Source organism: the organism of the source record quoted next, unplaced genomic scaffold, assembly GCF_019419815.1.
Source record: "Pyrus x bretschneideri cultivar Hongxiangsu unplaced genomic scaffold, Pyrus_bretschneideri_v1 Contig86, whole genome shotgun sequence".
Lineage (NCBI taxonomy): Eukaryota > Viridiplantae > Streptophyta > Magnoliopsida > Rosales > Rosaceae > Pyrus > Pyrus x bretschneideri.
This window is the reverse complement of record NW_025999827.1, coordinates 1,528,983-1,546,205: the sequence shown is the minus strand read 5'-3', so window position 1 is coordinate 1,546,205 and position 17,223 is coordinate 1,528,983. Positions and strand designations below refer to the sequence as shown.

General features: G+C 36.6%; 1 protein-coding gene across 1 annotated transcript; it reads right to left on the bottom strand.

Annotated features, from left to right (window-relative positions):
• Positions 1-320: 320 nt before the first annotated feature.
• On the bottom strand, positions 321-16,151 carry LOC103936336 (RNA cytosine-C(5)-methyltransferase NSUN2). The gene is made up of 15 exons (XM_009346173.3): positions 15,848-16,151; positions 15,603-15,691; positions 15,436-15,502; positions 15,204-15,319; positions 14,703-14,769; positions 14,512-14,560; positions 14,044-14,129; positions 13,654-13,910; positions 13,526-13,581; positions 12,904-12,989; positions 12,251-12,343; positions 11,335-11,662; positions 1,454-2,007; positions 838-1,072; positions 321-741 (listed from the first exon to the last, which is right to left on the bottom strand). The coding sequence occupies exons 1-15, from the start codon at positions 16,037-16,039 to the stop codon at positions 521-523; spliced, it is 2,496 nt and encodes an 831-aa protein (XP_009344448.1). The 5' UTR covers positions 16,040-16,151; the 3' UTR covers positions 321-520.
• Between the last annotated feature and the right edge of the window lie 1,072 nt (positions 16,152-17,223).

Genomic DNA, 17,223 nt, shown 5'->3' with positions numbered 1-17,223 from the left:
GCAACAGATAGATTTTGCATAAAACTTGTACCACTCAGCCAAGCCCCTTTTTATGACTCGCTACTACACATGTCCCTTTTTATGACTCACTACTACAAATGTTGCCGCAATGTTTTGTATATTCAAATCGTTAGAAATGAATGAGGTTAGTACACACTAACAAGATTAGTACATTCATTTGACAGATTTGTAGCTTATGTCGTTAAGAGCATTTCCAACTGCAATTATTTGGCGGGATAACGCTTCAAAAAACCACTTAAAAGGCATGACCCATGACCTGAGTATAGCACTTGCCACAAAACACAACCAAAACAAGAAAAGAAGAAATAATGAATGAGAATGATTAATCTCGTTGAACAATGTCATAGACAAAAATAAAAATTCGCCAAAAACCGGCCTGAAATACGAAAAATATTTCGATGTTAAAAAGGAAAATCCAATGTTGTATTAAATTATCTAATTAGAGTACAACAATGCAACTCTGGGATTACAGAAGTTATCGCTTAATCCTCCGATGAAGTTATCGCTTCATGTCCTGTACCTCATACCCGTTGACATTAGAAGGCTCGTTTTTCTTCCCCAAAGGTCCCTTCTCGGTTTCAATGCGTGCCAAAAGCCTTTCTTGCAGTTCTTGGCAGTCAATTGCAGTGACCATCACAGACAAACTCGACCTACCTTTCCAGCATCCAATGGCTATTGTTGACTCCTCTACTTCAATAGGACCCGACGTGGCTTTGCCATCTGCAGATATAAAGTTTACGTAGGTGTAAAAAAAGAAGAAAAAAAAAAATACAATGAATCTGCACTTCTGGTCCCTGAACAAATGATGCTATATACCTTTACTCAAAACTATCACACAGCATCCTGACATTATGCCTGATGCCTTCTGACCAAACTCAGAATCAACAAAATCAGCAAACTTGATAGATTTATACTCAAGAAGATGCTTAAAGTCCACAAGGGATGCACATAGAATCTGTTTGGTGATGTATGGAAGAATTAGTGGCAACCCTTCTGATGATATCCGGAATAAACAAGGTGCCAAATTGCCTTCTCTTGCAGTCTGTCGTTCCTGTTCAGAGCGAGAATAAATTAGAGAATGACTGTTATGGAATATTTAAAGGTAGCTCCAGAATGTAGAAAAAACTTTTGTTCATCAGTCCCGGGCTTTACCAGAATCTCTAGCTTCAAAGCATGAGAATCCTAGGATGAAAATCATATGTATGACCAACTTGGAATCCACTACACCGAAACAGTAGGCACTGCACTACTTGTTTCGCTCATTGTATTAATTTTAAACACACTTACGCTATGGGATTTAGAAAGTGATCAACCTATCTATAGGCATGACAATTTTGTAGAACCTTCTTTGATCACATATCTAGAAACTCGAATCATATAACAGCATTTTTTTAAAAGACGAAAAAAACAAATTTATATTTAAAATACTCACAAACATCTTAAGCCCAATGGATGTTATCTTAAGTTGCTGTCCAACGGAGAAATTCAGCTCAAGAACATCTTTGACCGACTTTGAGATGTAGTAAATTCTCTTCACATGATTAGCATCGGTGTTTCTTGTAACAAGGTGGTCATTGAAGGGAAACGATTCATCAATGCCATAGAATGTCTTTATGCTATTGATGGTAGCTTCATCTTTAAAGAAAACAACAGGGTCAACTCCTCTCCACTTGCCTTGACACTGCTTCTTTCTCTTTCCTCCAGCTTTTTTGGAATCAATTTCCTCATCAACAGGCTCTTCGGCTTTCTCCGATACATTTTCTTCAAGTGTGACAGAAGGATCGAGTTCCAAAGACACCCCATCTAGTTCATCCTTAATAAACCCTGCCTCTGAAGCTGCTTCTGAAAAAGCCTCATCTGTACCATCTGCCAAACTAACCACTATCCCATTTGTATCTTGGTTACCCTGATTTTGTAATTCCACCTCCAGCTCATCATTTCTCGAGTCCAAGTCCCCTTTAGGACTACTAGGTTTCCCCTGAGTGGCTGCTCAATGAAGGGGAAAGAGGAAACCAAATTAAAATAAATATAAACAGATCACAAAAGCTGGCAGCACATGCCTTTCTTCAAATCCTAAACAAAACTACAGGCGACACATTATATATACTAAAACTCAGTTTCCCCAACACTGTTCATTAACAGTGATTTGACGAGTTTTCCCTTTATTTGGTACTCATCCTGAGCTTTTTAACATGTGTTGAACAGTAGATTTACCTATTTGCCCCTCCTATACACGTGCTGCTCATCGTGGAAGGCAAGAAGGATGGAAAAGCAGGGGCTCTTCCATTTGCTTCCAGAATGGATTTCTCCAGCTCTCTCTCAAAACCCAAACCCCCTGGCCTCCGCAAGAAGGTTCGTCTCTCTCTCACCTTTATTTTTTTTTTTCAATTTGTGATCAAATTTCCTTTGCATGAATGCTTCTCAAACTCAATTTCCCCAACACTGATCATTAACAGTGATTTGATGAGTTTTCCCTTTATTTGGTACTCATTCTGAGCTTTTTAACGTGTGTTGAACAGTAGATTTACTTATTTGCCCCTCCTATACATGGGTTGCTCATCGTGGAAGGCAAGAAGGATGGAAAAGCCAGGGCTCTTCCATTCTTCCAAAAAAAAAAATCCCCAAAATTTCTTTTTTTTTGGTCTCAGATTTTACAGTCCTCAGACCCCTAGTGTTCATTTATTTGATTTTTTTTTTATTTTTTTTTATTTTTTTGTTTTTTAGATTAATTATTGATATTCTGTTGACTTTAATTGATTGAAGCTCTTCGTTTGGATGCAGCCATCCGATTACGTAACTTACAACCCCAATTGCTCGAGGGGTTGTGGAATTTGAACTGTTTTGAACGAAATGCAGTGGACTTGGAATTGTTTTGAATGAAACCAAGTATCTTTTTATCCATTTTACTTCTTTCATGGAGACAATTGTTAATTTATTTGGTGGTTGATTTAAGAGGCATTTTTTTTCTTAATTGCTTGAGGGATTTGCTGCATATTTGCGTATTTCAATGTATTTATTATGGTTTGTAGTTTCTCTATGTTTCGTAATGGGAACAGGTATTCTAAAGTTACTAGATACAAATTATTTGAGCAAGATAGAGGAGATTGTTGATAATTTTAATTTATGATAGCTCATGTCATATGCTATTTTTTTTCATTGCTTCAAATATAGATTGATTGCTAAAACACATATACTGACCATCCTCCTTTTCGAATTTCCTTGGTTTTTTCCGTTTGGAATTTTTTGTTTGTATATTCCAATTTTTTTAGGGATTTTGGCTACTATGCACTTATCAATTCAATTCTCATGTGATTTGTACATCCACATTCCTTCTGATTTGCATCTCAGTTATATATATCTGTATGTAAGAAAAAAATATACATAACGGCAATAAAGAGGGGCCAAAGGAAGATTTTCAGATGCAGAACAAGGTCCTGAAGAGGAGAAGGGCTCCAGCAAATTTAGCCTTTGAAGCTTGCCAATAAATTGAACAAGTTCTCTCTCTCTCTCTCTCTCTCTCTCTCTCTCTCTCTCACTCATATGAGATTACAGTGTGAACTACAATCCTCAAAACTTACTTTTAGAGGCTTTATTAAAGCAAAGATAAATTGAACAAACTAACTGGCTACAAAGTGGAATAGCTACCCCATCGTTGTTCTTTCTTAGAAGGTTCTTTTATAGTAGGGTTATGAGTTCGACATCAATAATATATCTGTCGCTTAAAATTTGGGAGATAGCCCTTCCTCCTAGCCTACATAAGATTCTAAATCAAGGATCGACCTCAAGAAGTGGACAAAACTTATAGCTTCTTCAAAGATTGCTAAAAATATGTATATCTTCATCTCTTTTTTCCCTATATGTGTGTGTGTGTCTGTATATACACATATATATCTTTTTTGTGTTCTATATAGTTCATATTATTCTAAGCTCTGGGTTAAAATCTAAACCATGTGGTTTGCCATGTTGCCTGTTTTATTTTGCATGTGAGAACCAAATGATTACCAAGTAAATCAATAGAGTTCCTAATATTATTTAGTTAATTTAATAAGCATAATAACATATTAAATGTTATCATCTTGTGTTATGTTTTTGCAAATTCATAGATCATTTGAATTGAATATAATTCCTATAAATATTATATCCAAACATGAATTGCAACAGTTAGCTTTGATTCATGTTCTAATTAAACAAATAGTTATGTTGCAGGTTTTAACTTGAATCATCTGTTAATATGTTCAAATCATCTAATATGAATCTATGCATATTGTCATTTCATCGTTATTATGGTTAAGAATTTCTGATAATACACTTAACTATTATCATAATTACATAATGTCTTTCAAAAATGAAATTGAGTAACCCTTGAATTTTGGGCACTTCTGCAAAAGCAGGCCAATTTCAAAACTGCAGGTACACACGCGGATGCACCTACCAAATTGAAGTGAAGTACTAACATTTTACAGGGCAGAACCTTCAAATGGTATTTTCGTAACTTCTCTGTTCACAAATTGTAGATTGCATAACAGAGCTCTTCTAATATTTGAAACACTATTTGATATTTGAATTGATACTTGAACTGAATAAACATCAGATAGGCCAATCAATTTAAATATCAGATTTCATTTTTGTATTATGTTTCTCAATATCATATTTTAATCATCGTTATTGGTATTAAATGTGATAATGAAGCTTTATAATCAGTGCAATGTATTATCTAATATCATGTTGATTTTGTCATCTGAGTTTGTCATCAGGTTGGTGTTTCAAGAAGAACCCCAATTTGTTTCAAATTGAATTTCCTTGGGAGATTAGGCGAATCTCATAAATGTGGAAAAAGACTGAAGCATTTTCTTCCAGATGAGTTCGGATCTTATCAGACTCCTTTCGAGAGGCGCAAACTGAAGGAAATTCAATCTCCCAATCTCACTTTCTTAAATACTGTTTGTGAACAGATGGAAGAAAAGGAGAGTGATGTCGATGAAGTTCCAATAAGCCCATCGGGCAGGTTGATTGAGGAGGAATCATCTAAACAAAGGATGAGGTTGACAGAGGATCTTGGTCTGGATTATTCTCAATTGTCAGAGTTTGTTGAAGACGAATACATGCCACAATCATCAGATTCAGAGGAGGAGCTTGGTGATTCGTCACAAGACGAAAAAGAAACCTTCGATGTTTTTGATCGCTTTAACGATGTGTTTCACAATCTCTTCACTGATACAACCATGGAAACAAGGACGACGTTGGATGAGGTAACTTCTCAGTCGCATCATATAGCAGATTTAGACGTTGTGGAACAAGTTGAATACAAGGATATTGGAAAAAACAAGAAACTGTTAAAGTACAGCAGGAGGAAAAGGTCGGCTTGCGTATCAGTCAAACATGAAGCACAAAATCGAACCACCAAATTCATGTCAAATATGAAAGTTTCTTTGGTGCCACTGAAAAGGTCTTTATTTCATGAAAGGAATACTGGGAAAGTCAATGTTAGCAAGCTTGTGGGTGGAAACAAGGAAGAAAAGAAAATTCAAAGGGGCATTGTCAGATTTAATGAAGATAATTAGATGGAATGTTAGAGGATTGGGAAGTAGGCAGAAGAGGTTGATTTTGAAACAGCAGTTCAGGCGCTTAAAGCCTGATATCATTATCTTACAAGAAACAAAGAAAGAATCAATTGACAAGTCGCTTGTGGCTAGTGTTTGGGGAAGCAGATTTAAAGAGTGGATTTATGCCCTTGCTCAAGGAAGATCTGGGGGTATAGATGTGATTTGGAACACCAAACACATCTCAGTTATTGAATCTTTGGTTGGAGCTTTCTCTGTCTCCATAAAAATTAAAGCCCTCAATGGGTTGGAATGGTGGCTATCTGGTGTTTATGGTCCCTGCAAAAATAGAGAGCGAAGGGAGTTCTGGGAAGAAATGGCTGGCCTTTACGGTCTTTGCGGACCAAGACGGTGTGTAGGAGGAGATTTTAACGTGGTGAGATTTGTAAATGAGAAATCAAATGGGGGAAGGATGACTACAAGCATGAGAAATTTTAACGATTTCATCCAAGATACAGAACTCAAGGATCTGGAGTTGCTCCATGCTCAATTTACTTGGTCAAACTTCAGAGAAGAACCTATGTGTCGGAGGTTAGACAGATTTTTGTTCTTAGTAGGTTGTGAAGAGAGGTAAGACAAATGGCTTTGGCAAGGGTCACTTCTGATCATTGTCCAATCCAAGTAAATACTAACAAGGTGAAATGGGGGCCAAGTCCTTTCAGATTCGAAAACATGTGGCTACAACACCCAGATTTCAGGAACAATTTCAAACAAAGGTGGTAATCTGAGCAGGTGGAGGGTTGGGAGGGTTATAAATTTTTGTACAAGTTAAAAGCTATCAAAAGAAAGTTGCAAAGATGGAGTAAGGAAATTTTCGGTGATGTCGACAAACAAATTAAGGATGTTGAGGCTAGCATAGAGGATTTAGATAGGAGAGAAGGGTTGGAAGGGCTAGATGTTGCTGCTAAAAGAAAGAAGGAAGAGTTACTTTTCCTTGTGGAAGATCTGGCTTATAAGGAAGAAGTGAAGTGGAGACAGAAAGGTAAAGTGGAATGGGCTAAAGAAGGGGACGGTAATACTAAATTTTTCCATAGAATAGCAAGTGGGAGAAGGAAGAGAAACTATATAGAAAGGTTGGAAATGGATGACAGGGGAGTGGTAGAGGATGCAGAAGAGATAGAAAAACATATTGTTCACTTCTTCAAGTCCCTGTTTAGTAGCAACGAAGAGGCATGTTGGGGCTTGGAAGGCATCAATTGGGCCTCAATAAGTGAATCTGAGGCAGCTTGGCTTGAGAGGCCTTTTGAGGAATCGGAAGTACAAAGAGCAGTCTTTGATTGTGGAAGGGATAAATCGCCAGGACCACATGGTTATTCCTTGCAAATGTTTCAACATTGTTGGGAATTCTTGAAAGTGGATATTTTGAAGGTCATGGAGGAGTTCTTTGAGGCCGGGATAATAAATGCGGTGACAAATGAAACATTTATTTGTCTAATTCTGAAAAAGTCAGATTCTTTGAAAGTGACGGACTACAGGGCTATAAGCCTAGTTACTGGTTTATACAAAATTGTGGCGAAAACCCTAGCTTCAAGATTAAGGGAGGTTATGGGCGGCACAATCTCTCCACGTCAAGGAGCTTTTGTTAAAGGCCGACAAATTTTGGATGTTGTCCTTATTGCAAATGAGGTGGTAGAAGAGGTGAGGCGGAAGAAAGAGGAGGGATTGGTGTTCAAAATCGATTTTGAAAAGGCTTATGATCATGTTGAGTGGAGATTTTTAGATGAAGTTTTACAAAGAAAAGGCTTTGGCAATAGATGGAGGAAATGGGTGTAGGGATGTCTAAATTCTGCAAATTTCTCCGTTTCGATCAATGGGAGGCCTAGGGGAAAATTTCATGCTTCAAGAGGTTTGAGACAAGGCGACCCATTGTCACCTTTTCTTTTTACCTTAGTAGTGGATGTCTTGAGTAGATTAATGGAGAAGGCTCAAGAAAACCATATGATCAAAGGTTTAGGCATTGGGCAAGAAAGGGTGGAGATCTCTCATCTTCAATTTGCTGATGATACCATTTTCTTCTTGGCGGAAGATGAGGAAGTTTGGAACAATTTATTAGAGGTGCTCAATTTATTTTGTACTGTTTCAGGGTTGAAAATCAACAAAGCAAAGTGTTCTCTGGCTGGAATAAACTCAGATTGTGAAAAATTAAAAATGATGGCAGATTCTTGGGGTTGTGAGGTGGGTAGTTGCCCAATAAAGTACTTGGGTCTCCAGCTTGGGGGTAGGCCAAGAGCACTTATGTTTTGGGATCCAGTGGTAGAAAAAAATGGAAAAAAGACTTCAAAGTTGGAAGATGGCCTTCTTATCCAGAGGAGGTAGATTAACTTTGATTCAATCTGTTTTGGGAAGCTTGCCAATCTACTACACGTCCTTGTTCAAAATCCCTTGCGAGGTGATTGGACGCCTAGAAAAACTAATGAAAGGGTTTCTTTGGGAGGGGGTGGAGGAGGGAAAGAAAAACCACCTGGTAAAATGGGAGATAGTTATTAAAAGTAAGGAGGAAGGGGGTTTAGGTGTGGGGAATTTGAGGAATCAGAATGAAGCGTTACTGGCTAAGTGTTTGTGGAGATTCCCAAAGGAACCAAATTCTCTCTGGCACAAGGTGATAAGAAGCAAGTATGGGCTGCAAGATAATGGGTGGAATGCAAATCCTCCATTGCGGGGTTCAAGTCGCAGCCCCTTGAAAGATATTTCGTGTGGTCTCCAATCATTTCTACAATGTTGCAAGTTTGAGGTGGGCAACGGGGAGAGGGTGAGGTTTTGGGAGGATGGTTGGTTGGAAGGGGGACCATTGAAAGAACAATATCCTAGATTATTCTTGCTATCGAGAATGCACAACCAGAACATCTCAAGTTTTGTGGATCTTTCTATCAATTCTTTGAGCTGGAATTTTGATTTCAGGAGAAATTTGAATGAGGTGGAGATAGAAGAGGCGGCTAGCTTATTACAGAAAGTGGAAAATGTTCGCTTCTCTCAATCAAGAGCGGATGACAGAAGGTGGAAACTAGAATTATCAGGATTGTCCACTTGCAAATCCTATCGCTCTTTCTTGAGCAACAATGGGATTGTGCAACATTTTCCACCCTCTTCTCAGATTTGGAAATCAAAAGTTCCTCCGAAGGTCAAAGTTCTTGTGTGGCTAGGGGCTATTGGGAAGCTCAACACTTGTGATCAAATTCAAAGGAGAAGTCCTTTTATTTGCTTCTCTCCCCATTGGTGCAGTTTGTGTAAAGCTAAGGAGGAGAGTGTTAACCACAATTTTTCTTCATTGTTCTTACACGATTCAACTGTGGTGGAAATTGTTTCAGGAGGTTAGAGTTAGTTGGGTCATTCCAAAGGGTTGTTTCGAGCTTCTAAGCACCAATTTTGAGGCTCTAGGAATTGGGAGGAAAGCTAAAGCTTTGTGGGGTTGTCTGGTGTCGGCAGTTTTTTGGAACATTTGGTTAGAGCGTAACAAAAGAATTTTTGAGGATTATACTGGTGTGGGGGTAGCAGATCTATGGGGAAGAGTAAGTTATTGGGCAGCCCTCTGGGCTTCAGTTTCAAATGATTTTAAGAATTACTCTCTTTCTCACATATTGTGGGATATGTTAGCAGTTGTAAAGTGATTTTGGTTGAGGTTTTCCTACTTGTAATTAGATCCTCTTGAGAGATTTTCTTGTTCTGTTCTTGGTGGATTTCTTATCCACTTCTGTGTATTTCACTTTTCTTTTATAATAAAATGTTATAGTTTCTTCTCAAAAAAAAGAAAGCTCGCAGCTCGATTACTTTTTTTACTAGGGTTTTGACTTTTTATTTGTATTTTTTAGGAAATTGCAAAAACCTCGCATTGAGATTTGGTTCTTTCAGCAGTAGGACCTCAGGATTGAAGACTGAATTATTGTAAGTTTGTTTTCTTTTTCTTTTGTTTTGGCAAGTGAAGTCTCAATTATGCTCCACTAATGTTTTATAGTGTTTTTGTTGATGTTGGTACACTCATATTCCTGTAAAATGAGCTCTTTATCTTGGTTTGCTTGGCATATGGATAATTTTAACTACTCTAATTGATATGTCCAAGTTACAAATGAGGACTAGGGAAAAAAACATTAGTTGTGTAATTCCAAGAAAGGTGTAAATGAGAACTATCAGGGAAAATAATAATAGTTGTATAATTTCAGGGCTATGAAGAAGGTTAAAAAAACAATTTTAATCGTGCAATTTTATTCAAAATTTCATTTCTATTGGAGCTGAAAACTGACGTCACTGCAAGGACGCAATCTTGCTATGCCTTTAGTTTGGATGAGAAAAGCAGTAAGCTTTTTCAATTTTTTTCCCTTTCATGTAAATGATACTAGATTAATTCTTTTAAGCGTTTCTGCCAGTGTTTTCCTTACCTATTCATTGTTCATAGAGATCCCTTCTAACTCGAGTGTTTAGAGTCGTACCTTCTATGACTTTTTGCACAGAACAAGCTTCACTCTCAACCTGGTTAGGCTTCAATCTACCAATTAATTTAATGTCATGTCTTCTAATTTGTATTAGTTTAGGCTTTCAAAATTCACGTTTGATTTCTACCATTTCTTATATTGTTCTATTGTTTTAGGCTCCATGTGAAATGTTAAGTGTTATACATGTTAGGTAGAATGAAGAAGTGAATTAGGTCCTCTTGAGAATACAGTGGATAAATCCATGGGTGTTAACTTGATTTTTAGATTGTTTGTTTAGTAATAACATAGATCTCAATATTCACACCTCCAAAATATTTAACATCACCTACTAACTAAATATTAGATTGCACTGTTCTAAATAAGAGCCTATTAAATCACTGAAAAAAAGTTCTCTCCAACTGGTATAAACCAGATTCCTTTCCACAAAATAAATAAATAAATGACTAGGTGGTCATACTTTATTCTTACTTTCTTTATAGTATAAATTTGTTGGTGTATAAAATAATTGCATGTAATTTCATTTTATTTCTTTGCCTAGGCAGCTTTCCTGACAATCAAGAGTACTGGAGGAAAACTTTTGGTGCTCCAGTGAACAATTTCGGTCATATTTTCTCAAGATAAATGAAACAACATTCCCTAATATTTTTTGCATGTAAATAACCCAACGTTTCGTAATCTTTTGTATATAAGATCTACTATTGATCAAAAACCACAATCAAGTGGAAGGTCTAGATCTAATTTTTTTTTTTTTTTTTTATATTTTTTTATGTAGATAGCCAAGAGTTCTACGATTTTTTGTATGTGGACTGTATTGATTAAATCTTTTGTATGAAAAAAATCTTCCTAAAGATTTCAATGTAAATAATGTTAATCTTCTATGACTCAAATTTTCAGATTTTCAAAGTCAAACAAAATCTCTTACAATTTTTAATCCCGCATTGTGCGGGCAGCAATATCTAATTGACACTATAACCCAATTTATGTGTGACACATCATTTTATTTTAAATTCTTTTTAAGGTGTACTCTTTTTCTCCTAAATATCTTTGAAAAGAATTTATTAGGTGAAAGAGCATTAACCAAATGAGAGAAGAGAATAATGGGGTAAGTTGTTTGAGGTCATAAATATTTTCAGCATTAGGATTGAGGTAAAACAGAGATGCGTTTTCTATGTACGATGCAAACAACCCCTTCATACCCATATAAGAAGACAAAATACAGTAAAGCTAACATTTTAGCACAGGCATACTAAATCAGAGCACTTCAACTCTTTGCAGAAACTTGAACTCACCTGGCAAAGCAGAATGTTTGTGGAAGACAGCAATGAAGAAAGCTCCTCCGTTTTGATCATGCGGGACTATCCTCATGCAGCGTTCTAGTGGAAAATCAGAAACTTCCTCCTCTTGTTCATTGGCTACAGTTGCAGGATCATCAGTTGACTGCAATGCATCTTCAACATTTCCACCATTCTCATGCTTTTCTCCCACTTCCATACTACCATTAGCATCCATTTGTTCCGTAAAGCTTCTTCCAGAAGGAAACATGCTGGGAACAATGACACTTTTGCGATATTTGCTGACCATTTTGTGGGAAGCTAACCACCTACCCTTGTCACGTATCTGCATTGTTGAATGAATATGGATTTATTACTGACGCTGCAACTTGCAACACAGTAGGTGATGTTTGGACAAAATATTGCAATTGAGACCACTATCCTTATAGACTTATTTTACTATGCTATGAAGATAGCTATATATGTATTAAAGACAAATAATTACAATGTTGACTCAATTTATACATAACCACGCAGCAAGAGTAAAATAAAATGGCTTCACCTAACATTGATGGTGCAATATAATGCATTGATTGCAAAAGGATTTCTTAACCCCTGCAGCTTTTATCAGGAGAAGAATGGAAATTTGTGATATCTTCTCCTTGACATCAGAATTATTTATGGAAAATATACCTTATTACAGTTTTATATTAGTGTAGTGAATACATGACACAATCAACGGTTAGATCAGACAATTTTCAGAGCACCAGCATAACAATAGCACTAAAAGTGATATCAGCATGATCACATTCAGTAATCAGAAACAAACCTATGTTACACAAACTAAGGAAACAATTCTTATTCAATAATATGTTGTGCACATCAAGCTTTCACTATACAGTACTACCATAAAAATGGTAAATCTAACACCGACCTTCCATTTTTTAAGACCTGGCCTTCGAACAAGTTGAGGCAGCTCACTAGAGACATCAATAAGCTCAACAGACCCACCACCTCTCCGCAAAATCTGCCAAAAAAAAAAAAAGGACACAGTGGTCAAATAGCGCAATGACCACAATCCATGGAAAGTCGGACTATAAAAAGGAACACTTTCTCAAAATAAAAAAGATGTAATTTACCACTCATAGCAAGGTCATCCAAACAAAAGAATAAAGAAGCACAACAAAAAATTATGAAACTCTGCCACTCATAGCAAGGTCAAAAGCATCAAACTAAAACAAAATGTTTACCCATGTACTATTTCATCATAAAGATAATACTTCAATTAAAAGCTAAAACATAAAGCTGAAACAGAGTGACCAAATAAACAAATCCATAAAATCAATTAATCATATGAAGGTGAAGAAGTGTTCCAATCCACTAATCAGTTTGCAAGAAGTGAACAAAGTCAAGAGAACTAGAAGAAACAACAGTTGCATGGTTGGCATTCCAAGGCTAACTACCATGGCCTACAAGGCCTCTTCAATTGTATGGATAAACCATGCTGTTGCCGCTTATAAAATACAATCTTTCAACCAATCAAGTTCTAAGTTAAATATTTTGTAAGAAAATAACCAAACATATTACCTCAGCAACCACGGCTTCATTCTCAACTGGATTCATAGAGCAGGTAGAGTACACCATTCTTCCACCAACTTTAAGCAATGATAAACCTAGGATAAACAATATAACATATGAGAATATACTAGGAAGCTAAGCATAGAGCCATGAAAATATACAGAAAGGCTTATTTTTTGGTATGCCCCCTGGAACTTGAATTTTGATCTCATTTTCCCCCTGACAAGCGGTTGCTAAAGCCAAACACGTGTCATCGACGAATGGTCCGCCCCTATCGCTTTGGCCTGGTCTCCCTTAACACTCCCCTCCCTCTGATCTCTTCTCCTCCTCCTCTCAATCTATTTTTATTTAACTTTCTATTTTTTAAATAATTTCTTTATGACTTAATTCAAAATTTTGATTTAATATCTAATCCATGTGGCGTCATATTATTGGTGCGAGAGGTCCCACATGTGTGCCACGTAAGCAACTTAGCAGCATTCATGTAGAGCAGAACAAAACTTGAGTTTCAGGGGGTTAGGTGGTGTTATTTTTGTTTCAGGGGGGAAAGGGAGATTAAGTTCGAGTCCAGGGGCCATTGCAAAAAATAAGCCATACAGAAACTATGAGAAATTGCTTTTCATGAAAATACCTCGCATAGCTATTTGAATTTGTAGAGGATGAACCCCATTGCCCAATCCAGCATGCCTGTACATAAGCAAAACAAATCTCATCAACCTGCCAAAAGAAAAATAGTGACTGAAAAAATAAAAGTTATACCATTTCCTCCATATATCAGGAGCCTTGCGAAGGGTACCATCTCCACTGCAAGGAACATCACATAAAACACGATCAAACACAAGTTGGCTGATGGGTGGCTCCATTTCAGCTCCTATTTCGGAAGCAGTAGACTTTGCCCGGCAGCCAGGAAAGTGCTGAGCCTCATGATTTGTGACTATCAAGTTGGCTGTGCACATTCGTTTTGTTTGATGGATGAGTAGATTACATCTTTGGACATCAAGATCATTTGCTACAACCTAATTAATGAGCCAATAAAACAAGGAACCAGAATCATAAATGGTTAAATGAGGGAAAATCCATGGCACATGAAGGGAAAACACTAACTGATATAAGGAATGTGAAAAAGTATATAATTAAAAGGAACCATACCAATCCATCAGGTAGGGATCCTGGTTTCATTGATCGGTGTATAATCTCAAGCAATTGGAATGTTTTCGAACCTGGTGCAGCGCACACTGAGAAAAATTATAGCAGACGGTCAATAAGCAGTAGGTTTAGTGTTTAATGCAAAAAAAAAAAAGAGAAAAAAAAAAAAAAAAAGACCTGTCACAATCAATACGGTAACAATTTTTCCTTATAAATTTTGAAAAATACACCATAGAACAGAGTGTTCAGAATAAAAGAAGTCCCACAAGGAATTATGCATCTCCAATCCAAACTACATTTTTCACCAACACTCACAATGCTGACAAGAAGCTTGAAAACACCATATAGAACACAACTGATTAGATTTTCACTTGACGCTCATGATTCAAGTCTCATCATTTGGGTCAACTAGGTTCCTAAATTTTCAGCTTGAGAAAGGGGAAAAGGGTAAATGCAATATAAGTTGCTTACTATCAAGTACAAAATGATCTGGACGTACATCAAGGAATAGTGGAGGCACCTGTATCATAAAAAATTAAAATAGTGTAACTGAATACTTGAGCATTACTATAAGGTAAACTACTTGCACTGAAACGCCCAAAATTTATAAATGAATAATACAGCATTATTTCAGGATCAGACTGCATGTAACATAGGCCTACCATGCTGACGGCCTCCTGTCTTGTGATGTTTCCAATCTCATTTTCAAGCTTTAAGAACTCATGAAACCTGAGATATTGATACCATCAGAACCATGAACACACAGAAATAATATTAAAATGGGGGATAGATCGAAACAAAAAAGAGTAACTTGATGCCATTATGGAGAATTTGGTTAAATTCTATATAAGTTAGAAAATGAAGAAGGATCAACCTGGAAACCATCACAATAGTTATGGTCGATCCAAACAACAACAACAACAACAAATCAGTATTATTCATATAGGAGCTCTGTGGTTAATACAAGAGTCCACTCAGCCATTCATCTTGATTAAAAATTACAGGACAGGTGGTAGTAAAAATCCCCAACACCATCAGCCGACCGAAAAACTTTTACCATTATAATCACAGATCAACAAATGCCTAGATTACTTGTTTCTATGAATGTATTTACCACTTAACAGTACAAACTACAATGAATCCTCACATAATACATCATTTACCTCTCAAGTGTTTGGTTCTTCCTCAGCTGCATGCGAGAGAAATTCGAATGCCAAGCTAGATTCTCAGGATACCAAGGCAACGGCCTAATAGGCTGTGGTTCACCCCCTTCACTTACCTGGAATAGTACAGATTATATAATCATAAATACCTTAGAATTTACAACAAAACCCAAATGATGCAGCACAGTTTTTCGCTACATTTCATTTGTAAAGTAGCCTACAAGAGACCAACCTCAGATTGCAGAGAGATCATAAAGTCATCCTCTAACTGCCTTCGGATATCCGAACAAAATTGGCTACTGCAATATCCACATAAGTTCAATTGAGAATTGTGTGTCACATAGAAGTAAGCCGCATTTAAAACATGAAAACACATAGAAAAGACATTATTTCAATCACCTTGAATTGATTCTAAAAGCAGCAGGCAACGGCTTTCGAAGAACTTCAATGAACGCATCCCACTCTTCTGGGCTCACTATCCCTTGCTCCTACCACCATTAACACATTCCACACACGAATAAATAACGACCATAACTTACTTCCAAAAGAAGAAAATAAACAAACTTTTACTCCAAAAACATACATGCATATATATAAACATACAAACATATATATATATATATGTATATAGAATCTAATATCACCTTATAGTATTCATCGAATGCAGGGTTTTGAGTGGCAAAGGGTTCCCAACCACGATTCTCGCCATTGTTTTCATTGGTGGTTTCAGAGGAAGGATCAGACTTGGGACGCTTCCAAACGTTCTCTCTGTTCTGACGGAAGTGGCGTCGCTGAGTGCGAGAACCGCCTCTGCCTCTGCCGCCGCCGCCTCCCATTTGGGTATGTAGCTTAACTGTTTGATGATTGGTCTCAGCGAAAAGAGTTTCGCTGTTCCGCTCGCTGTGAGTTTTATGGGAACCGCAAACAGATTCTTGGGCTTCCGGGTGTCTTGGTTTGGGCTGCTTTGTTTCTTTGTTAGATCTAGGGTTTCTACTTTGTGTTCATTTAATATCTTGGGCTGCCTTTGTTACGCTTTTCTCTCTTTGTATTGTTTTTCCTTATTAGACCATCTCCAATGGTTGGGCTAAAAGTTAAATTTTTTTCGTCCGAAAAATTTAGCTTTTAGCCCAAAAATAGTTTTTCTACTCTAAAATTTTAGCCCTGGATTATTAAAGAATGAACTTAGTCTTTTTTTTTGTTAAATTATTTTTTTTTTTAAATAAGTATGTAGACTATCGTAAATTAATTTTATAAAGATTTTAATCTAAAAAAATTTAAATTCCGATAAATATTGGGTAGAGTCCACCCCGATTTCTGAGCTAAATTTCGAGGGGAATTTGGCATTGGTTTAGCATTTAGCATTTACCTCAAAATTTCCCCTTGGGTTGGAGTGGGTTTGGAGGGAAATTTTGGGGGGTAATTTGGCTTTTAGCCCACCATTGAAGTTGGTCTTAATAAATGTGCAATGTTGACAAAAAAAAAGAAAAAAGAAAAAAAGAAGGGAAAATATCAAAAACCCCAAAACAATAAAGGACCTTGAGGACCACACAATATAAAATATCATACACAACTCCAACCAAAAGACAATGAAAAACAAACGTCCCCAAAAATAGTGACTTATTACTTAACTGTTTGAAAAAATTGAATAATGCACGTGAAACTTGAATTATTTCAGTGGACGAGGTAGGAGTTTGTATATTTCAACGGATGAGATTGAGATAAAAGAACCTAATCCAACACAACAATTTATCTAGCACTCTGAGATAAGAGAATCTAATCCAACACAACAATTTATCTCAATCTCATCCGTTGAAATATACAAACCCCCTCTTCGCCATCTGAAATAATTTAATTTTCACGTACGACACAACAATTTACCTAGCACCAATTGGTAAATTAGTATCATACAATTTGAAAAAAAAAAATTGAAAATTTCACTCACCAATGCCAATGAACGTTAAATCAATTGAAAATTTAATTTTTAAGAATATTAAAACAATCATTAATTAGCCAAATTGCA

Coding starts and splice junctions, on each gene's coding strand:
- LOC103936336 (XM_009346173.3), bottom strand. CDS start 16,039: ATGGGAGGCGGCGGCGGCAGAGGCAGAGGCGGTTCTCGCACTCAGCGA. Junction 13,582..13,653: donor CCTGATATATGGAGGAAATG/GTATAACTTTTA, acceptor GCTTATGTACAG/GCATGCTGGATTGGGCAATG. Junction 12,344..12,903: donor ATGAAGCCGTGGTTGCTGAG/GTAATATGTTTG, acceptor TTTTTTTGGCAG/ATTTTGCGGAGAGGTGGTGG.